Genomic DNA, 23,654 nt, shown 5'->3' on the forward strand with positions numbered 1-23,654 from the left:
ACCATCTCAAGACGGTGCATGAGGATACAAGGCAAACCATCGAGCGCCAAGTACAATGACTTGCAACCAAGCGCAACATCAACAAGCACCCCATGGTATTCAACATTGGAGATCTTGTGTGGCTACACCTTCGCAAGGACCGCTTCCCCAACGAATGCAAGTCCAAACTTCGACCACGAGCGGATGGACCCTTCAAGGTGCTTGAACGCTACAACAACAATGCCTACCAGATCGACATCCCGCTCGACAAGTACTCCGTGAGCGACATCTTCAACATCAAAGATCTCTCGCCCTACCATGGTGATGAGGATTTCGATCTGAGGTCAAATCTTCCCCAATGGAGGGGAGATGATGCGGAGCATCCTACGGTCATCCCCATGGACCTACCATCGCCTCAACAAGAGCCAAGAGGACCCATGACACGAGTTAGAGCTAGAGCTCTCGAGACCGAGGTGACTTCTCTCCTTAGTGATATTACATATGATCCTCTCGAGACATGGCTACTACCTAAGTCCGAGACGTTGTACATGATTAGGTACCAAGAGGGCCCTCCTGAAGATGCACGTGAAGACGGACAAGTCCCCAAGTCCACGGATGAAGAGAACCAACGGAAGGAGCCAAGAACATCTCCCAGGCCCCGAACATCCGGCCGTGACCTCGGACATCCGGCCCCTGGAGCGTCGTCCACTACAGCTGCTCAACCACCAAGTGCCTACAGGCCCCGGACATCCGGCCCCGCAAGCCCGGACATCCGGCCCTTCCCGAGGTCCCGGATATCCGGCCCCCTGCCCGGAAATCCGGACACCCCCGAACCCGAGAGCGACATGGCCAGCTTCACCGGCCCAGACATCCGGCCTCCTCAGCCTGGACATCCGGCCCTCTGCGAACGCCCAGACATCCAGCCCGATGCCCGAACGTCCGGCCTCCCTTGTCTGCGCACAGTGTAAGGGCCGAGGCCCGTGTACCCCTTCACCCCCTAGACTATATATACTCTTCTCCTACCTACATTTTAGGGTTAGCAAAGGATTAGCTCATATTTCACGTGAGAGCTTTGCTCATCCACTTGGTTACCTTCTCCTCGGAGACAGCGCCTCCTCGGAGAAGATCCCCCAAGCGGATTCAAGACCCTTTTACGGGAAGAACCTCAAGACCTCCTCACGAAGAATACCGGCTACCTTTGTATCGTCCATAGTTGATCGTGTACCGTGTGATCTCTTATGTACTCGAGGATCTAGCACATGTGTGACTATTTCTTGTTGGTTTAGTGTTTCTCTTGTGTTTCCCTCGGGTTTTCCCTTGTTTCCCTCCTCGTGTTCTTCGTGTTCATCACGGGATCCGCTCCTATCGTGAAAGATCGGCCGATTAGGGTTCCATCCTACATCAACTTCTCATAGTTTTCCTATAGTTTTTGCTTCTCTTCAGTCAGGTGGTGAATTGTAAATGAACTCTCAAGATTGTCAGTGGTCCTAGCTGCCTTACTCTCCTCATACATATCCCACAACTTGGTCAATGCCTTCTCCATTGAGTCTGGCCGTTCAAAATCAATCCATTGAACTACTCCACAATTTATGCCTTCCTATAAAACAAACAATAAACCATTAAAGAATAAGCTAAGTGAGTGGTATGTACAAACTGCAGTGCCATGCCCACTCTTAACATAAACAAATAGCACTGTAGGTAGACAATAGGTAGTATTATAGAGACCGCTGGAATCAACATGTTTATTAAAGGCATCCACTATTAAAGAGGTTCAATAATCAATGAACATTGACATCAGCTTTTTAATTAAGCACTTACCACAATAAACAATGGCTACCATGCACTAATGACAACACAGGCCTAAACAAAGACCAATCACTTAACAAAGCTAAACAACTTGATAAAACAAAGCATCAAGCACTAACCAGATCAAACAATGTGGACCAAGCATTAATACATCCAATGAGCAGTTTCCACTAAACATGTTCTGAAGCATACCTTCTGAGAACATCCAAGAAACCTCATGCCGATGTGCATCCCTTCAAATGCAACAAAAGCGCTCTGCCGACTCGTCGTGTTCGCACAACACACTGACATCTGTGTCAGTGCCGCATAAATTTGGATCGTGCATGGTAGCAGGAATCTGCGGGAGCAAACAAAGAAATCCCTAGGTTCAGATCGAGCTGATTCACAAAATCCCCAATACACTAACCCTAACCCTAACCCTAACCCTAGCTCTAGCTCTCTAACAAACTGACCTTGATGATGCCATCGCAGAAGGAGGTGTCGTTCACGACTGAATCCTCATTGGTATCGTCGTCGTTCCATGACACCATGGTGCAATGGAGCAGCAGGACGACGACCGGCGGTTGGGGTGGTTGCGAGGGAGAAGAATAGAGAGTGAGGAAAGGGCGAGCCAGATGCGAGTGATGTGAGGAGAGGGCCGGTTCGATGCGATTTTGACCCAGACGACGCGTCCGATATAACTGTAGTGCCGTTAGACGGCATCAGATCGGGGCTGTTATGCCACATTACCAAAACAGAGCCCCACCTGTCATAATAGAGCTTAAAATGCTCAAATATATGGTTCAGTGCTTTTTGCAAATGATTAGGCAAAAAATTGGTGTTTTCTGCAACATTTTCGTAGAAGAGTGTTTTCTGCAACCCTACGCTTCAATGTGGTGTTTTTTTTGCAACCACTCCTTGCCATCCTCTAATTCTTAAACGAGATGCAACAAGACGAGGTGCTCGACATCATCGTCTAACGCAATTCCTCTATGCCAGAACCATCTGACCGTGGCAACGACGATGAACTCCTATAAATATACATCTAAAAAATCCACAATTTAATCTACATATCGCCTGTCTTCTAAAATTAAAACTGACAGAAACCACCAGAAAAATTATCTTCGGCTGCAAGGACAACGCTTCTTCCCATCGACGGTGGTAGCAAATCCGTCCCCTACTTCCACACGGTTGCGCGCCCCCAAACTCACGGCGCCCAGCAGGCGTGGCGGCTGCGAGCATGAATTCACGGCTCAATCACGCTCGAAGCAGCCTCTTCTGACCGCAACAAGGCCTCGCGCGGAGCTCCGCTGCGGATCAATGGTAGCTGCGGCCACGCGTGCAGGAAGGAATGGCCACCCGCGAGCTCCCAAAGTGGTGGAAAAGATGCAACAGACGACGAGGAGCTACTTGATGGCGCGGCGTGGCCAGGGGCAGCAGGAATCGACATCGAGATATGGTGGCGATGACGGCGGAATGGAGGGCGTGAGCTGAAACTTTCACCCCGCCAAAATTTCCTAGCGATTGGGGAAACAGAAGGCCAAAACTGGACATATGCGGCACTGGGGCCAAAGGCCCTGTTTGGTTCGGCTGTGGATTTCTAAAAGCAGCTGTGAAAAATCTGCTGTGGAAAAACAGTTCTGGAAAATCTTATGTGAAAAAGATGTAGGTTATTTGGCAAACCAGCTGGTACGGCTTTTTCAGATTTTGGTCCGCAGCGAAATCAGATTTTGAAAAGCACGTCCTGAGCTGCTTCCGCTTTTAGTTTAGATTTTGACAACGGATTTTTGGAATCAGATTCTGCTGGATTCGCCCTTTGGTTCAGATTCTGCTGCGCGGCAGCGGAATCCGTCGATAAAAGCTGAAATATCCTGCTTCACCGATTGTTTTTTTTTCAGACCTCCGGAACCTGCACGGGTCAATTTTTCGTCCCCAACAAATTTGCGTGTTCGGGTCGGCCCGTTGGAGGGCGCGGTTCCCCCGCCGCCTGCCGTGTATCCAGCTCCTCCTTGCGCCTTCTCAAAAAAAAAAAAAGCTCCTCCTTGCGCCGTCGCCATCGCCGTCGAGGTCCTCATACGAGGATCGAGCGGTGCTTGAGCTCCCATCCCGAATCGACGCAACAGCTCCTTGTCGAGCTGCGATCCGCAATCGAGCGGCTCCTCTCGGAATCGCAGTCCCCGATCAAAGCGGCCACCCTCTTTAGTCGCAATCCGCAATCGAAGCACTACAATCAGAAACAGGTCCTCTCTCGATTTCATTCTCCTAGTTGCCACCGGAGGCGGGGTCCAAGCCGCCGTATATCTGCCCGGGCGGGCACCGCGGGAAGCCACTTGTTTTTAGTGGAGATCAGCAACTCCCGGCGGACATTTGGCGACCCCGGCGACCATCCGTCTCGGCCCTCGGCAAGTCCTCATCTTCATGGCGGTGAGTTTCTCCTCCTGACCCTCTTCCTTTCGCTAGACTCTCTTGCAACATCACCCGCGAAAAAAATTACTAGGAATGAAAATAAGTAGGAACCATAATCAGAAGTCGTGTTCAAAATTGTGTCTTTCTTGTGGACATTATAGAATCTGTGTGATTAAAATTGTTTTTTCCTGTGGGTAAGTACAAAAATTGCATATCAAAATTGCATCTTTTATGGGTAATTATTACCTCCGTCCCAAAAAACTTGTCTTAGATTTGTGTCTTTCTATTTTGGGACGGAAGGGAGTATGAATTTTGTATAATCAAAATTGCATCTTTCTTTATGGTAGTAAAAAAAATTATACACTAAAACTTGCATCGTCCATGGGAAAGTATAAACTTTTTATCTTTGTTTGTGGGAAATATCAAAATTGCATCTGTGATGAGGCTAATAAGAAATCAACTCTGGTTCCTTTCCGTATGAAATGTAGGAGGGCAATGAAGATGATAGGCTCAGCAAGTTGCCTGATGACCTTTTGCTCAACATTGTCGAGCGACTTGATATTGCTGACGCGTCACGAACCACCATCCTCTCCAGACGTTGGAAGGACGTCCCAGCTAGACTCTCAAAAGTCATTATAAGGGCGGGTTCTTTTGAGTCCAAGCATACAATGAGCAAGTTAACCAAAGATGATATAGTTCGGTCCAACACCACCATTCTGGATGCAACCCGGAGCATACTGGAAAGGAGGGCTGGAAGTCTATACACCATTCAGCTGTTGTGCATGCAATTCTACTTGGGAGATGAGTCCATTTTCATTGGCCAGACTGTTGCCAACAGCATAGCAACACAAAAGGTTGCTTCAGTTGACTTCACAATCTTGACGAAGGTGCGTAGAAATTGTACCAAGGATGAGCTGCTCACAAATGGGAGGCAGTTCATGTCATTCTTTGATTCATGTCCAAACACATTTGGTTGTCTTGCACGCCTCACTCTAGAGAATTTGAGGTTAGGAGAATCAGCGTTCCCCAAAATTTTTAGTATATGCAAGCAACTGGAGTTCCTCTTCCTCCACAATTGTGACATGGGTATTCAGTCTTTGCTGGAAGTGGAACACCTGCAACTCAGTGAACTAGTGATTGCCAGCGGCTGCTTTAAGAGGGTTCATCTGGGCACCAAAGCTCACAATAGTGAAATTTAGTATTTTTAGATCAAAAGATGATCCCTTCTGTCTTGGCTATGTTCCACTGCTCCAGACTGTGAGCATCATTAATACTGCTCTCTCTTGGCACAAGATGTTCAAGTTAAGTGAGTTGCTTGGTAAGACTGCCATAAGCAACCTGCATTTGAACTTCAGAAGCGAAAAGGTTAGTCAAAAGGCCCTCAATGTTGTCAGTGATGTGTGTATGTTTGGCTGGCATGTTGTAATCATTACTTGTGGTTAACATAAGTCTGGATTATCCCTCTTCTGCAGATTTGGGTCAAACCGGAAGGTCGAAGGCAATTGTTACCTGTGTTCCACAAACTTAGGATTGTGAATTTGCTTAACATTCCTGAAGAATGCGATCTGACTTGGACAATGTTCCTACTCGAAGGTGCACCCAACCTTAAGGAACTACGCATCGTGGTGAACTCTTGCACCAATTCTCTTCTTCATTGTCTCATTTTCGAAGTTCAAACTTTTTTTTAACAGTTAGGAATTAATATTTTCTTGACCTGATTGAGCGCAGGTGCGGGATCATTTATGTTTAGTGGTAACAGGGGAGCAGAGGAAGAATGGCGCATTTAGCGAGGAGAAGGACAAGGGACTGGAGTGGGAACCATCTGCATCTGATTTCAAGCACCACAACCTTGCTGGGCTCAGTATCTATGGGAGGTTTCAAGCAGAAGACAAACTCGTGAGCTATGCCAGGAGCATCATGCAAGCAGCAGTGAATCTGGAGGACATAAAGCTATACAAGAGTCCAGTGTGTCAAAGGTGCAAGCACATGCGCCAGGAGTGGACATTGGAGGAGAAGTCATCGCTTGGCTACAAAATCAAAGAGGGGATGCCCTCGCTCGTCCGGATCCACTTCCCGAGTTTAGGGGAAGTCTTTTTTAGAAGAAATAATACTCTTGGTCTGCAAGCTGCAGCTGACAGGAACTGTTGTATTATGCATGGATTAATTGTCACCGTTGAACCTTTTCAATCAGATGGTACCGTCAAGGAGGATAATGTACTCTTATCCTTATTGTTAAGTATATTTTGTCCAGTGGAAATTGTGGATATTTCTCTTATTCGTTTTCATTGTGAAATCTCTTAAATCACTGGATGTGGTTGCCGGGCTTGATGGATGTGGTTGCCGGCGATCTCCAGTTGTGATGGAGCAATACCAAGACGCCATATCTTGCACATACTACTTGTTGCAGCGTTACCCTTCTAAGTTTACCGGACTCGATAAGGCATTAAGTGTCTTTGATAAGGCATTAAGTGTCTTTAAGATTGCTGTTAGGACAATACTGCAATTCAGGTTTTGAGTATATCACTTATTCCTGTGCAGAATGGTATTTGTTTTAAGCAGAGTAGAAAAATTTTCAGTGTTAATTTGTTGTGTATATACGAGTAGCTCAAAGCTTGTTGCCAAAAATAGAATAACTCACGTCTTTGCTCGAACTAGACAAGAAAGACCCATTAATCTTTCCTTGAAATAGATTGTCTTTGTCGCATAAGGACTACAGAAAAATTTACATCAAGACATGTCAAAGATACAGGATATAGTATACAGTTTTATTGTTTGGTCTAAAATAAATACACGTACAAACTTTTTCATATATGTAATTTGTATGTACTGCCTCATAAATCATTTATGTTTTTGTAGAACAGATGGTCCATCAGATGGAAGCATCACGCGGCATTGTAGGCATCGATGAAGGATGATGTGCACTCAAATACAAGGACTTATGATGATGTCCAATGACTCAGTAATATGAAAAAATAATCTATTTTGCAGCTGGTTATTGGTTGCTGATTGGAGAGGAACAAGTACAATGATTGTCTACAAGATGTGTTTGGTTCATATTTCCTGGTTGATGGATTCAAACCCCTCTTTTCTCCATGAATGTCTGCAATTATCGAACATGTAAAAGTTTCTGGAACTTCAACCACGTATGTATTTAGGCCAATCATTAGTGGTGCATATAAAGGCATGGTCCTCAACCAGACAAACAAACAATTTTTTAATCGATATATACGCAGGACTAGACTGAGCTAAAACTACTGTGATACAGTTAACATAACTGCAATCTATGACATGCTGTTGCATATTGATCTGTTTATAGAAACATAAACAAATACAATTTCCTGATGTGCCCTATGAGCCTTTACTAACCCTGCCCATGTTATTTGGGCATCACAATTTCTACATGACCCCTTTCTTTTAGAACAGTTGCCGATACGTTTGCAGCCTAGAGAAGCGGATCACCATAGCATCTGTGATATCATAATAGTGAACTGTAAATAGCATAATGAGGAAGCATATTATTGGATATATTTGTTTTGGTGCTATCTCTATGAATGGACGAATACTAATCCTCAGCAAAGTAATAAGGCCTATGTGGTCTTTATTTGTTTTGTCATATTGGATTTATAGCTGACCGTCTCTGTAAGTAAAAAACAGATGAACCTGAAGCATTATGTGCAATAAAGTGTTGTCATCCTTCAGATGAACACACTGCATGTTTTGGTTGGATGCATTCAACAATCTGTTCTGATAATTGCCAAAAACGTGTGACATATGTCATGTTTGGCAGATGTGACCATCTATTTGGTTACTCATATGTTGTTCTCCATATCTTCTATTCCCTGCAGTAGTTCTGAATAATTAATAATGATGAACATCTGTATAGCAGATTAAAAGTACCTGGTATTAGTTCTTGATTTTGTTTCATACAGTTAAAAAGCAGCAGGAATCATGAGAAACTAAAATATCCCCGTATCAATTAGGTTTCGCGGAGCTTCATAGACCTGTTTATAGGTAGTACTTCAAAGCGAGAACATGTCACTTTATCTGAATATATATAACGACATGAGTGGATTGTTCCATACTTGATGGTAACGACGTGGCCATTTTTGTTTATTTAAGCTAGACAACCTTCCAAAACCCACAAAGGGGCTAAGATGTTAGTCCACTAATAATTTGTTGTTACCACCAAAACCCACAAAGGGGCTATGATGTCTTTCCACACATACATGGTTTTGAGTACCAAGGATGCAGCCTCCAGCTCATTGGCCACCTCATTGGTCACATAGCCCTTCTAGTGCAATGCCTGCGCCATGGTTGAGCGATGGGAGAGCTGTTGCTCATACAGGGACCTAAATATCTGATACTTGGCGTCATGGTATTTCTTCACCCTAGGATCCGAAGACGGGCGCACAACCTGCAAAGAGAATTTTTGTGATTCATCAGATAAATCATGTAATAAAACAAGAGAATTCCATCCGATTTCGCCAGGCCGACTCGGACATGTACACAAAACTAGCAATATATATCTATACATCAACCCACGGTCCAGTTTTAAGTCAGATTTTTTATTTTTCCAAGCACCTGATGATCGAGGGGAGTGAGCTGGAGGCGGCACAATGCGTCCGCAGCGACTACATCCCTGTGAGGTGCACCCGCACGAGGCGGCAGCGGGCCGTGGCCAGGGCCGAGTGGTGCCGCCAGCTCAGAAGAAGCATATTCGACAATAGTAATCTTATTAATCTTAATCTGGGGCTGGTACTACCAAAGTGCCACTCCTCCAGGTCAACAAGCTTGAATCCAAGCCCGACAAAGTCTGGCCAGGCCCGGTAATGTTTCTCAACACCAAGGAGCAACGTCAGTGAGAAGAGACCAAGAAGATAACAACGATGGTGGAGGAGATGGCGTGGGCCTGCGCATCGCCAACAAGTCAGATTATGTCCCCGTGCCTTTGTTGAGCGCCGTGTATGCTTTAGAAGCTTCCAAACCACGCGGCCGAATCTCCTAGTACTCATACTGTGTGCAATACATATTTGTTTCTAAAGATTCACTTAATGTAAAGATGCCATGCTGTCTCAACTGTATCACTTCACTAGAATTCAAGGTAATTGTGTTGCATACCTTGTTCTGCCTACGTGATCCAAGACAATAAAAAAATTCAACAAATTTGAGTGGATTTCTTAGCCAAAATCAAGAGCTTCAAGTCGAGAATTCTCAAAATTACCAAGTCCTTTTCTTCTACTTTCTCTTTTACCTTTTTTGTCTGCTGGTTTTTGTTCTGTTCGCATAGCTTTGTCATTTGGACATGCTCTTTCTAGGACCCCCTTCGTCCCATAATATAAGATGTTATTACAGCCAATATGTCAGTATATTGGTTCTAAGAACATCTTATATTATGGGACGGAGGGAGTACAAACTAGCCTGCATTTTGATGCATGTTCAAGAAAAAGAATATACCTTCCCCGCTGCATTCAGTGCTTTCATTGCGCCATGAACACCAGCGAACTTCTTTGCAGCAACAGCACCCAGAATAGCAGCACCCAGAAGCACATTCTCGTTTTCTCTAGGCAGTATTATTGGACAACCTGTAAAGAACAAGTAAAATTTCAAAGAGCATGGAGAGGAGGAAAAGGAGGGAGCTGGCTGCAGGAAGAGGAGACTTGCCTGTGATATCTGCATGTTCTTGGATATACAAGGAGTTCTTTGAAAGTCCGCCACACGCAAGAAGGGTGTCGATCTATTATACATGAAGGAATATATATATATATTCTAGCACCGATTCTATACCAAGTTACTTTTTCAGATCATTGATATCAAATAAATACCTTGTGCGCGTGAGCATTACAATGCTCCACAATATGACGAGTACCATAAGCAATGCCTTGAATTGTTGCTAGGTACAGAAGCGCCAAATGTTTTTCACTTGTATCAAGTGTCAAGCCACAAATCACCCCTTTCGATTTTGGATCAGCCACAGGGGACCTAACCATAACAATAATTTTTCATTCAAGTCAACCATGTTGGAAGTGTGTCACTGGTGGCAAATAAACATTCACCAAAACACTGAGGGAGAAATAATAATTTGCGCGCAAGTGATAGCCTGATAAGTGATAAAATTCTGGTACTTCCTCCGTCCCGTAATATAAGATTGTTTTGCAAGTTGAAACAGCTTGCAAAACGATCTTATATTATGGGAGGGAGGGAGTATGATTTAGTCTTGAAATGAGATTGCTAGCTGCCCGAGTGATAAAACCTGTTGCCGCATTGTTAGTTGAGTATATCTAATTAGAATGGCACGAAAAGAGAAATACTAATAACCTGTTTTCTAAAAAAGAAGATGACATAAATACTTATAATTGCATGGCATAAAAGTTGGCATAATGCATTCAATTTTAACCACCCAGAGTGAAAAAGATGATGTATATGTCAACGGCATATTAATTTTACATAACGGCTGGTTGAGATTCATGACAGGAAACAAAGCCTGGTTGAACTGTTCTGAGATCTTTGTGTCATACAGTAGTTGGCTAGAAATACAATTGCCCAGCCCACCTGCATTTGAGACATGGCCTCCGTGGCGTGTGCTCACGGTTGTATCTTCTAATTAAAACCGACGTACCATTTTTGGTGTCACATAAACTGTAAAGAAAAAAGATCTAGATAGCCAACATTCCTGGTTAAGCACCGAATGCTTAACTCTTACCGATTTCCATGAAAATCTGGAAGGACATGGGTGTCCTGACTCAAGGCAGAAAGAAAAGGCATATTTTGTTCATGTGCCATCGAAAGCAATATCTTGTTCATCAACTCATAAATGGACATACCTGGATAATTTGAGAAGAATATTACAGACCTTCATATGGTACAGCATCAAAGATAATCTGCATCAGCAAACATGAAACTTACTTTGAGAAGCAGCTTGATTAACCAGAAGGGGAGCCGCAGCATGGTTTTGAACAATGTAATCAAGTAAAGCACCAGTTGCACTTTGGCCACACTCCGTGAGCCAAAACTCAGGTATCATCGCTGAATGTGGAATGGAAAGATAAGCATTAAAATTTCAAGAAATAAAAGCATTAACTTAACATAGTCAAGATAAGATTGCGGAGAACCAACCACAGAGATAAATTAACAGAGATTCTGGCAAGGAACATAAGGAAGTAAAATATATGAAGACAACTATACCAGACAAAAATGGTCCCCAGACACCAGGGATAAATAGCTTATTCTTTGAAACAACCATGTGGCATGTAGATGTTCCGCAAACCAAGACCATGCGATGGCATATTGCTTCTTCATCAAACACTGCAAACAAAATGCTCCACATAATCTTGTGCATGGTGTTCCTATCTTAGGCTTGTACATATTAATTTTCTCTATCAATGCATCGAGGAACGAGCTTTTACATTTTTCTCAGGAACAAATGTTTCACATAAATAAACGTGAAGCTTTAGAAGGAATGGTAGTTTCTTAGAAAAACATAGGGGAACCGACACTTACTGTCAGCTTTCAATTCTACATCTGGCACACTTTCCATGACTCCAAGACCCCCCGCATAAGCATCAATAAGCGAAGTTCCAACAGGAGTCCCAGTAAGCAAGCCTAACTCCTGAAATTTGGAGGTAAGCGACATTAAAAAGTCAAATAATGGAAATTAACAGCACAGACATTTATTCTCTTGTTTCTAACATAAGAACTACAAAGAAAGCACTTAGGTAATCGATTGTACCTTTGTTCACTCATGAAAACACTTAGCATTAATGCAGCTTAAACAATGTCAGTTTAAATCAAGAGCAAAACTGATTTGCTTGCCTTTGCAGAAGTAGGTGTCAAACCAGAACCTAGAGGATGACCAGGAAACACAACGGAGTGTCCTATTTGGGTTGCATAGGGTGGTGTATTAGAAAATTAAGAACTACAAATGATACATCACCTTTAGTACAAAAAAGAGAAATGGATAAGCATTCAACCTATTTTTGCCTGGCTCCCTTCATAAAGGTCTCCCAAACCTATTTCTGCCCAAAAGACTTCATCCGTTCCATATGGTTCCATACCACGTGGATTTGATTCCCTCCACTGTTCCATGTGTGATAAGCTGCGGGTTTCATCACCAGTTGCCCTAGCAAACAAAAAAAAACAGTGGAAGCAAAACTTGTTAGAAATTCAACTCATAGATTATTGCAGGCTTAGAGAACTTGTGCGTTGAAACTCACCTATATGTTAACCAGTTACCGAGGTCCATCCACCTATATACCATAGACCAAGGTTTTTGCAGATTTTCCTTTACCCATAAAAGCTGTAAAAGGTAAAGTCAAAATAGGATACCATCAATGGAGGTAACTGTAAAATACAAAACAAACCTTGTCTAACCCCCTTCGCATTACAAAACAATTCAAAACTGTTTATCAGTATTCTGTAAGCAAAACATCTTTTTAGGAACATTGTGTTGTTCAGTTTTTGAAATGCTGGAATTCTGACATTCTGAGATTTTCAAGCAAAACTTTTAGGATTGTAAAGTGACAACTGACAACATGGCAACCAACACAATGGTTCAGATGTCCAACAACATCATTAGAGGTATTTACAAAAAATGAATCAGGAAGTAGGAGAATCATATGCATGGAGAAAAAAAGAGTTACCTTTGGAGCTTGCATTTCTGAGGAGACACTCCCGCCATAAAATTGCAATACCGGTGAACTGTGAGAATTAATTCGTTCAGCCTGGTCGAGAGCCCTATGGTCCATCCACACGATGATGTCCCTTCTTGAATCACCATTCCAAGAAACCGAGACAGGGGAACCATCAGCACCCACAGCAACTGCAAGCACCATCCTCTGTTATCAAGTCGGTAGAGCTCTACTCACCTCAAACACAAAATTCTCCATTCAAACCACAGAAGGCACGCGGCTAATGTGGAGATCAGGGCAAACCAAGGGAGCAGGTAGCGGTGAAGCCAAGGCCGACAACATCCTCGGGAGCAACATTTGCCAACGAGCACGCAGATTTTACAGCAGCACACACTGCATGCCAGATATCCGTTGACGATTGCTGTTGGTAAAAGCAACCAAGAATTACCAAAGACGGTATTTAATTCCCATACTGATCATGCAGTACAATGAATGGGTCACCGTAGAAGTTGCCAACCTCTACACAATCTCTCTCTTTCCATATCTGTATAGGGCTGCTCGCTGACCCGAGCAACTTACCCTTGTCATCAAAGAGTCCTGCATCAACAGACAACGAACAATTTACAACACTAACCCAATAAGATGAACTCCCGCTTTCAAGTTCAGTTCAAAATGAGAAAAAACAACAACTCAGATTTCAAGTTTGTATGATATGTTCAGTGGCAAGGAAGTCTGTAAACACGATCCCATATTACCCACCATCACAGTATGTGAGCTAGTGAGAGTTACCGAATACCAAACATATTTCCTTGCATTTTTTCTGTTGAAAAAAACATACTTCCTGTCATGAAGCTAGCATTTAGTTCATCACCAAAGTGGACTCCTGCAAGACAGTCTTCCTTGAGCTACTCCAATTTTCTCTAGCAATGGTTACTTGGTGTCAGTACTAGCGCACTGACGATGAGCGTCAACAGAGCGGGAAGACGTAAACAGGCAAAGAAGGACACGTAAAGCACTGGCGGGTAATTCAAATGGTAGAGTTGGGCCAGCATGGCACTGTGGGCCGTTGGGCCAGAGTTGGGTTGTAAACGAGCCGTGCGCCTTTATAAGCAACGGTCATCCATTGTAATCGGTATCGATGAAATGAAAAAGCTCTGAACCTCTCATTCTGTTCTTATCCTCTTTGTTGCTTCTCCTACCTCCCAACCTCAGCCCAGATCTCTCCTCCTTCCCCTCCTCCGACCTGCGCTAGTCGCCGGCGAAATCCTGCCGTCTCTAGGACGTGACACTTGGGTACAAAAGTGGTACTAATTATTATCATATCTACTCCCTCCGTTCCCAAATATTTGTTTTTCTAGACATTTCAAATGGACTATAATATACAGATGTATGTAGACATATTTTAGAATGTAGATTCACTCATTTTGCTCCGTATGTAGTCACTTGTTGAAATCTCTAGAAAGAAAAATATTTGAGAACGGAGGGAGTAGTAGACTGCCAAATCTCGCCTTAATATGGAAATGCTGAGGTTACTACTAGTAGTAGGAACTAAAAAGAATAGTGACAGGAGTGGTTTCGAAGGCAGCAAACCTGCACGAGCGCTGCCGGTGCCGACGTCGACGCCGAGGAAGACGCCACCGCAGGACATGACGCCGGCGGCGGCGATGGGGAGCAGCCGGAGCCGGGGACGAGGAGCAGCTATCACTTCCTCGTGGGCCTCTCGTGGGTCGCGTGGCTTTGGTTGGGCGGGGTCGTCCAGGCCTGATCACAAGTTGGGTCGGGATCTGGGCCCACTACAGTCGTTCCACGTGTGCTAATCATTATCCTAACCCTGCCCCAGCAAAAAGATCGCGCCGACCGACCCCGCACCGCGCCACCACTTGCCAGCCACGGCGTGTCGTGCTGGGCTTTCGGATAGAATATATTTAGGCCACCACGCCTGGGCCCGCGGACACGTCACCCGCCGGGCGGCGACGTCACACTGCCGCCGTGGGCCCCGCGCGCTTTTCGTCAGTGGATGGGTACAATCTCTATCTGTCTCGCCAAAAGGATCTCTGACCCATCCGCCCCCCCGCCGACGCCGACGCGCCGTTGCCTTCTCTCCCCTCACCTCCCCGACCTCATCGCCGCGATCCCATCCGCCCGGCCCCGAATCCAGCGCCCGGCCCAGCCGACCGCGGCCGATCGACTCCTCCGGCGCGCCGAATCGGTGAGGGCGGCGGCGGCGGTCGCGCGAAATCTGGACGCGGGTGCCGGCTAGGGTTCGCTGCCGGCGATGAACGAGAAGCGCGGGCTGGAGGCCGCCGCCGCCGGCGACGGCCGCCCTGAGGCCAAGCGGTCGCGGCCCCCGGCTCTTGCCAGGTCAGGAATTCGTTCAGTTTTAGCACCCCTTTTAAGTGCGTGATGTGATTTCCTTATAGTCGTGCCGGTTCAGCCGCGCGAGTGCTAGCCAGTGGAGTTGCTTGGGTCCGTATGCTGGATCGTTCAAAAGCCTTCGTGATTTAGCGCCGGCTTACGGCACTCTATGATTGGGATTTGGGAATTTGTGTCCAGATTTGTTGCTTGCGACTTGGGCCGTCTAGCTGAAAATCTGAAGACATGTTTGTTTTTTCATGGACAAGCGGTGGTCAGGTTGTTATTAGCGGGGTGATGATTGGTCTTCTAGTTGCTGCGTCTAGCCATAGCTTTGGAATTTCAGTTATGGTTTTGATAACCATGGGCGTTTTGAAGTGCCTTTTGGGATCACCACGCAGTACTAGGAAGAATTTGAGCTGGGATTGGTGTGACTTGCTGGGAAGTGCTGAATTCTTGGTAACTTGCTAACTTGGCAGTTAACTGTTGAGAGAAAGGACAAGATCCGTTATAAGTAGTTTCAGGAGCACGCTCGTGACCTTGTTATAGAAGGATGTACACTCATGGACGCCTATGCTTACCATGGAAAACAATATACTCCCTCCTTCCATCTATATAGGGCCTAATGCGTTTTTCGAGGCTAACTTTGACCAAATGTTAGAGCAATAATATATGACATGCAACTTACACAAAACACATCATCAAATTCGTATGTGAAAGGAGCTTTCAATGATATAATTTTCATATTATGCATGTCATGTACTATTAATTTTGTCAATAGTCAAAGACGGTCTTGAAAAACGCATTAGGCCCTATATAGATGGAAGGAGGGAGTAAGAAAAGTGGTGTGCATCATCCAGCACACATACAGACAAAATCAAATTTAACTCCAGGCTTGTCATTCACTCTATTCTTTTGTTATATATTTTAACCTCATGCACATAAGTTAAGCAAATACATAAATTAGCACTCTGGCCATGTTAAAATTGTCTTATTTGCTATCTCATTGAACTTGTTCGTTTACAAAATACCCCAACTGGCCAACTGACAAGAATCTCCCTAGTTAATGGCAAGAACTATCTCTAAAGCGCTATCTCTGGGCGTCATGTTTATAAGAGCATCTCCAGCCGTTGGCCCCCCAAGCGGCGATTTTACGCGCCCCCTGGGGGCGAGCCGGCGCTAAAATCGGCAAACTTGACATAATATTCGACATGTTCGGCGTTATTACATAAGCTATTTAAAAAAAACCAACTACGGGGCGAAGAAGTCGCTGAGCTCGGCGAAGTCGCCGACGTCGCCGCCGTCCTCGTCGGCGGCGGCGGCCTTCTCCTTCTTGATGGCGCGGCCGCCCCTGCTGGACCCCTGCCCGGCGTCTCCATGGCGGACCGGTGGCGGCGGCACGCCGTTGTCGCTGTCGTCGGACGACGACGCCTCCCTCGTCCCGGCCACGGCGCCGAGCTCCGAAGCGCTTGTAGGCGAGGCGCTGGCGCTCCAGCTCCATGTGTGCCCAGTCATCGCGCGCCCATTTGAGGGCCACCGCGTCGTCGAGCTCCTCCTCCTTGACGCCGCCGGTGAGCCCGGGCTCCGTCTTGACGATGGCGAGCCCCGGCTCCGTCTTTGGTTTGACGTAGCGCGGAGGAGCCGAGGAGGGGGCGCGCCTGCCGCCCTCGTTGATGACGGTGCCGACACTGCGGGTGCGTCGACCGAGCGGCGTCTCCGCGGCCGGCTCGGCCTTGTCGCCTAACAACGCCGGCGAGCCGGAAGAGTGGGAGGAGGAGCGAGAGGACGACTAAGAGGAGGAAGACGAGGAGGAGCCAAACCTCCTGGGCACCCATGGCCCGGCGCTCCGGCGTGGGGGCGGGACGACCGCCGCGGCAGGGTATGCCAGCGGCGGGTCATTGCCGCCCTTGAGGTACGCCAGCACCTCGTGGAGTGTGCGGCCCGGGACGCCCCACCAGACGCGACGCTCGTCGCTGTTCTTGACGCTGCCCACCACTGGCGTCCCGTTCGTGGACGCCAGCCGCTGCGCCTGCCGGCGCTGGAAGTACTCCGCCCACGCCGCGTGGTTGTCGGCGGCGTACTGGGGGAGGGAGCGCTGCTCCTCCGTCAGGGACGAACGCACGCGGTCGACCTCGGCGGCGAAGATGCCGGGGCGCGCCTCGACGTCGGGCACCGGGGGGATGGGGACACCCTCGTTGTTGAGCTTCCACCCCGTCGGCCCGGCGCGCATGTCCGGCGGTGCTGGGATGTTGGCCTTGAACAGGAGGTACGCCTCCCACTCCCGGAGCGAGCGGCGGCCGAAGCCGTTGGCCGCCGCGGCGTCGCCAGGGAAGCGTTCGGCCATCGAGAGGGAAAGGGAAGGGGAGCTCGGCGGCGGACGGGAGGGAGGCAGAGCTTGGCGGCGAGGGGGAGCCTTTGGTTTTATAGCCCCGCGCCGTGTGTACGCATGGCGGAAGGGGAGGTGTCGCCGCGCCCGCCCGCCCGTGACACGCCACCCGTGAAGAATCAATGGCAAGGCTGACCGGCGGCAGCCTTGCCATTGATTCCCCATGGGAAACCGAGGCGTTCTGGGGAAGACGAGGCGCGTGCCGCTGACTCGGCGGGCCCGCGGCTCTTTCGCGCCAAAGCCGCTCGCCCCGGTGCCCCCCAGCGCGCCGGGTTCGGCCTAGGGCCGCCGACGCCAATTTCGGCGCAAGCCGGCGAAAAACGGGCTCCTGTGGGCGCGACTGACCGATTTTTGGGCGCCGGCGCGGAAAAAACGCCTGGGGAGGGCCTGTTGGGGGCGTGGCTGGAGATGCTCTAAGCATAACCTCCATACCATTTTCCTATTTTTTAATAGCCAAAGCTTGACATTGTTTAGTGTGACCATATGAACATATGAAAGCGTTTCCAGTGTGTTTGGCACATGGCACATTCTTGGTTGTGGTCTGTGTGAACATGCGGTGTTGGATACTTAGATGTGCTACAAAACTACATAAATCATTGTAGGACAATTAAGAAGTATTATTTTACCATCTTTCATTAACAAGTGTGTCTCTTTCGCTTTCATGTATCTGTACTCGTAATTCTATTTCAAAATGCTAGAAGACTGTGAAGTGCTGTAACATTATGATGTTGAGTTGTGGCCTGTTGAATATTAGCTAAGTATTATCTTAAATGGTTTTACTGAACATTTTTTGTTGGGTTTACCTTTCAATTGGAACAACATTTAATCATGGTTTTTGTACTTATTCATTCTGCTTGTACAGTGTTATTGTTGAAGCACTAAAGGTGGATAGTCTGCAGAGGCTTTGCTCATCATTGGAACCAATTCTCCGTAGAGTGGTAAGAACAAAGCAAGTATTAAAAAGGAATACTGTTATGACATATCTTTATGGAGTTGCAAAATGTATATTGTCATTTTGTGTTTCTTTGTGTTGGTTGTAATTTTGTATTTTGCTTGTAGGTTAGTGAAGAAGTGGAGCGCGCCTTGGGAAAACTTGGTCCTGCTGCAATCACTGGGAGGTATGACATCAAACCAACAATGAAGCAAATATATTAGTTTCTTTGTTAAAACGTCAATATGTTACTTTCCGTTTAAGATGCACTGAACCGTTTGTTTGGTGCTTTCTCCATGTTGTGATACGTACCTGACACGGATATGCCTTCTGTGGTATGTATCAAAGGTGTATCAGATTATTTTTGAAATATTTATGGACACTGTACATGGCTATGCAGCCCTCTGCCAGAAAAGAAAGCTCAGAGGACGTGGCGTCGACCCGTTGGCTGGGCAGCTGGGGTAGCTGCCAGCCCACCTGAGTTCGAGCCTCGGCTTTGACGCGGTTGCTCGTGGAGTTTCTCCTGTAAAAAAAAGCCAATGAGGGTTAGCCCTTGGGTTGGTCTCATTTTTTTTAGAAAAGAAAGCTCATCAAACAACCTAGGCATGACCTCTAACCCTACCTTGACATAGGAGTATGCGAGCAGCCAAGCCATAGCTTACCTCTCCTATTGACACCCACATACATTCCTCCCCCATCAACAGGTCCATCTCTTGGCGTAAATGGGGCACAATCGGTTCCGTTCCGTTTATAATTTCTTTCTATGTTTCAATCTATAGACTCATGTTACACCTGACTTCAGGACTGCAATAAGGAAGCGGGATCTTTTCTTATGGTTGATTTGCATAGAAATCGAAGATACTTTATGTGGCTTATTATGTTTTAGTTGGAGATCCCATGTGGTCAGTGTCAATTCTAGACTAGAGGAACTACACTATTGAATACTTGATAAGTTTTCAAATGTATATGTAGCTTTGTCAGTGTGTTAAGGAAAAATTCATGTACTCCCTCCGTCCGGAAATGGATGTATCTAGACGTATTTTAGTTTTAGATACATCCATTTTTATCCATTTCTCTGACAAGTATTTCCGGACGGAGGGAGTATCACCGTAGCCTAGTATTTCCTTATACCTTCTAGTTGTGCACTTCATTCCTTTCAAAATAGATGTTCGTCTAGGGTTAGACATAGGCGTACCTCTTTTTCCTGCCCTAACACATGCGATCTAAAGATGAATTATTTGGGAAGTGCAAACATCAGGAGGAGTTAACTAGCTCTATCTGCTATGACGTTGTTGACGGGAAAAAAAAGCAATTAAAGCGGCTAAAAATGTTTGGAGCTCCAGGAGGACATTATTTTGAAATGGAAGGAGTATGACACATAACACCCTTTCCTTACTGAATTGTAAAATATATCAATATAGTGCAAGTAACACATGATGGTCTTACAAGTAACTTGATGTTTGCGGTGTGCAATGTAATTTGGCTTCACGCATCATGCTATATCCTCGCAAAGTATGTAAACTTTGAGGCCTAAAAGGTGAAATGGCCTTCTTTGGGAGCCACCTTGATACTAATTATCTGCTACTGATTGGAATAATGCAGGTCTTCTCCAAAGCGAATTGAAGGGCCTGGTGGAAGAAATCTGCAACTCCAATTCAGGACAAGATTGTCCCTTCCCCTTTTTACCGGAGGAAAAGTTGAAGGGGAGCAGGGGGCTGCAATTCATGTTGTTTTGCTTGATACCGGCAATGGCTGTGTTGTATCATCTGGGCTGGAGTCGTCTGCCAAGCTTGATATTGTTGTTCTAGAAGGTGATTTCAACAATGAGGACGAGGAAGGCTGGACAGAGGAGGAATTTGACAGTCATATAGTGAAGGAGCGTGAGGGAAAACGACCTATTATAACTGGCGATATACAAGTCACACTGAAAGAAGGTGTTGGCACAATCGGGGAGTTCACGTTCACAGATAACTCTAGCTGGATAAGGAGTAGGAAATTCAGACTTGGTTTGAAAATTGCCTCAGGGTTTTGTGAGGGTGTTCGCATCCGTGAGGCAAAAACTGAAGCTTTTATGGTTAAGGACCATAGAGGAGAATGTAAGTTTTCTGTAATGGTAATCATGTGCTTCTGCTTGACATATGTCTGAACAATTTGAATTTCACTTCTTTAGTGTACAAGAAGCATTATCCACCTGCATTGAAGGATGAGGTCTGGAGGTTAGAGAAAATAGGAAAAGATGGGTCATTCCATAAGAGGCTGAATAAATCTGGAATTTTAACTGTTGAAGATTTTCTTAGGCTTGTGGTTCGGGATCCACAGAAGCTGCGTACTGTAAGTTCGTTTCTTTTCCACGGCCTTTGATCTTTTGTTGTTTTAGTTCTATTTTATATACTGTTCTGTTGTTTTAGATCCTCGGAAGTGGCATGTCCAACAAGATGTGGGATTCCCTCGTTGAACATGCAAAAACCTGTGTCTTGAGTGGAAAATATTACATATACTATTCTGATGAGAACAGAACTGCTGGTGCTATTTTCAACGACCTCTATGCATTCTGTGGGCTGATTTCTGGCGAGCAATTCTATTCGTCTGAGAGTCTTGATGATGGCCAAAAGGTTTGTGCTATGGGCATATGTTTGGGTGCATTTGATATCTAGTGTTATGTTTTGTTGAACTTAAATGTTGTTCCCATTCATTTTAACATGCACCCGTCCTAGATAATGCAATTAAATTTATCCTGTTTTGGAGTTTTGAAATTGGTATGCTCTCTGTTCCCAATTCTAGGGCGCTTTAGTTTGGGCGTCAATATTAAGGACTCTGGGCATGGACGTGATTAGTTGAGAGTTGGTCGATTTTGCTCTCACACTCGTCTGAGAAGTTCATCTCATGCAGAGTCTGCATACCTTTGCTCGCCCTGATCTCTGCTCACCAATAGTCCGCCTACCATTGAACAGGCTACATGAAAGGAGATGTCCCAGAGATTTTTTTTCCAGTATATGGTCGGGACGTTTAGATTTTGGAACTTGAGGGATTATTAGCGCTTTTACTATGGTAGGGGAACAGGAACGTCACGTAAGCGGGAGTATTATCAAGAGAAAGGAGGAGAAAAACCTCCAGGGCCCTAGATCTGGGAAAAGACGCCCAAGAAACAGCGATTGAGGGAGTAATATGTTGAGGTCTGACTTCATCTTATATCACATTGGTCTTGATTCCGTCCACACACCCTTTATATTCAAGAATGATGGCCATGGATAATGTGTATTAACCACTACGTATTAAATTTCTGGTACAGTTATATGTTTTTAACGCACTGAATGCTCATTAGGTACGTTAAACCCTTAGGTATAGCCAGTTTCTCCAATGTATAATAGTTGTTCTGGCCTTCCTATTAACTGCAGTAATTTCTGAGATGTGCTACACTATGCTTAGGTGTGTTTAAGTAATCTGGGGCACTTGTTTATTTTTCATTTTTTCAAGGAGCGAGTTCGGCTTTCTCTGCTCTAATCAGCAGAAGTGTTTTTTTTAACATAAAATCTTGACTGATTAGAATGTTATTGTTTGCGACAGCATTTTGCTGATGGGCTGGTGAAGAAAGCATATGATAATTGGATGTATGTTATTGAATATGATGGCAAAGCTCTCTTGAACCCTAAACCGAAGAAAAAGGCTGCATTAACTAATCAAGCTGAGGCTCGTGCTCCTGCTGCATATGTACAGTGCATTTCTTCAACGAGTATGCCAGGACCATCTACAACAGGTAAGCACACAAGTGCTTAGATACAGAATTCTAAGTATTTTTGCCATTTTATTTCTGAAGTAGGAAAATGACTTGATGCGTTGGAAAAACTGAAACATTGATTTTGGATATAAATATATACATACAAATAAAGCAAAGGGTGTATGAGATGTATGAAATATTTCATGATGTCACTCTGGAATAGCAGTTTCTCAAAACCATATGTTTTGTTTCATTCATTTCAGGCACAAATGGTTCTATAGGTTATGATGGCAACCAGACAGCAACACAGTCTGTTCAGCTTCAGAGTTCATCTGCTAATGTGCCTGTGCCATATGACGATGCCTTTTCATTTTTGCCGCCTACCATGTTGATGGGGTCTAATCAGGGAACAGCAAGTGATGGCATGGGTCTGGAACTCGGCCAGTTGCATCACACAATTTCTCAACGTCAACCAATTCAGCCAGCAAACGTCGGCTACGATAATTGGCATCACAACCGTGATGGTCAGTATGCTGATGATTTCACTGAAGACATTCGCATGAAAAGCCACCAACTGCTCGAGGGTGACGACATGCAGCAGCTGCTCAGGATCTTCAATATGGGCGGAGCTTCTACTGGTTTGCCAGACGAAACATTTTCCTTCCCTGACATTCCATCTCCATTCCCAAACCCAGACTCTGAAGGTGAGCCCAGCCGTCCATCGGGCAAAGCCGTTGTCGGGTGGCTCAAGATAAAGGCTGCTATGAGATGGGGAATATTTGTCAGGAAGAAAGCTGCCGAGAGAAGGGCGCAGATTGTTGAGCTGGAGGATTAAGATTTTGGCGTGTGCTCGCCATTAGATGTTACTGTTGAAATCTCAAATACCAGCTGCTGTTGCTGCGAACTAGTTCTTTGGTTCTCACATATTCGTCGTGATTGCCATTGGAACTAGTTTTCTGTAAATCTACAGCGAGTAGCTCTGCTACCTTGTAAAAAAAATGTCGACTTGCTTCCTTGTATAATTTCAACATAAATTCTTGTTTAGCTTGTTTCCGTTTAGCTTAATTTGTGCAGAATATTACTGTAGAAGACGGTGTGAATTGATGTTGACAGTATTATGCATTTGTGGCTATTAATCGGTTGGAGTCCAGAACTTCTGGGAGAACGTTCTTGTAATGCTAAATTGTTTTGTTGGGGTGGTACGTCGGCATTATGTTATTGGCCTCGTTTGTCAAGTGATCATACGGTGGGTATTTGTTGCAATCAAGTATGCCATTTATGAGAAGTTGAGCTGAAGGGACGTGGACATCTTCTAGTCGAATGGAGGGCAAACTGGTGCACACATCTTTTCCTTTTCAAAAATATCAATTAATTTTCTCTTTCGAAAATGTAATCAACGAATACCAGCTTACGGACGAAAGGAACGGAGGTACGTGTCCACACCTAATTAGCCCCTACCCCCTTTGATTTTTCTTT

At 45.5% G+C, this 23,654-nt stretch overlaps 2 protein-coding genes and 1 pseudogene across 6 annotated transcripts; 2 read left to right on the top strand and 1 right to left on the bottom strand.

The window, feature by feature from the left end:
* Positions 1-3,701: 3,701 nt before the first annotated feature.
* LOC125517177 (F-box/FBD/LRR-repeat protein At3g52680-like) lies at positions 3,702-6,475 on the top strand (annotated as a pseudogene). Its single transcript, XR_015607642.1, has 4 exons — positions 3,702-4,188; positions 4,659-5,535; positions 5,643-5,795; positions 5,899-6,475. The product of XR_015607642.1 is annotated as an F-box/FBD/LRR-repeat protein At3g52680-like (transcript).
* Positions 6,476-8,188: 1,713 nt separating this feature from the next.
* Positions 8,189-14,652, bottom strand: LOC125517179 (uncharacterized). 4 transcript variants are annotated; one of them, XM_087527082.1, is made up of 15 exons: positions 14,385-14,652; positions 13,312-13,391; positions 13,098-13,215; positions 12,807-12,985; positions 12,381-12,463; positions 12,138-12,286; positions 11,980-12,041; positions 11,668-11,776; positions 11,353-11,472; positions 11,074-11,193; positions 10,871-10,991; positions 9,993-10,149; positions 9,832-9,904; positions 9,625-9,752; positions 8,189-8,584 (listed from the first exon to the last, which is right to left on the bottom strand). In XM_087527082.1, exons 1-15 carry the CDS (start codon positions 14,440-14,442, stop codon positions 8,462-8,464), a joined length of 1,680 nt encoding a protein of 559 aa, XP_087383208.1. In that variant the 5' UTR covers positions 14,443-14,652; the 3' UTR covers positions 8,189-8,461. The 4 variants fall into 4 exon arrangements, with proteins under 4 accessions (XP_087383208.1, XP_087383210.1, XP_087383209.1 ...); XM_087527084.1 differs by having other exon boundaries at positions 12,807-12,927; positions 13,032-13,215; XM_087527083.1 differs by having other exon boundaries at positions 12,807-12,930; positions 13,032-13,215.
* A 176-nt stretch (positions 14,653-14,828) lies between these two features.
* Positions 14,829-23,222, top strand: LOC125517178 (calmodulin-binding protein 60 B). The gene is made up of 8 exons (XM_048682363.2): positions 14,829-15,155; positions 18,395-18,470; positions 18,592-18,650; positions 20,066-20,559; positions 20,634-20,794; positions 20,872-21,075; positions 22,028-22,217; positions 22,442-23,222. The coding sequence occupies exons 1-8, from the start codon at positions 15,070-15,072 to the stop codon at positions 23,011-23,013; spliced, it is 1,842 nt and encodes a 613-aa protein (XP_048538320.1). The 5' UTR covers positions 14,829-15,069; the 3' UTR covers positions 23,014-23,222.
* The last annotated feature ends 432 nt before the right edge of the window (positions 23,223-23,654 follow it).

Source organism: Triticum urartu, chromosome 6A (genome assembly GCF_056163025.1).
Source record: "Triticum urartu cultivar PI428250 chromosome 6A, HENAU_Tu73, whole genome shotgun sequence".
NCBI classification, from domain to species: domain Eukaryota; kingdom Viridiplantae; phylum Streptophyta; class Magnoliopsida; order Poales; family Poaceae; genus Triticum; species Triticum urartu.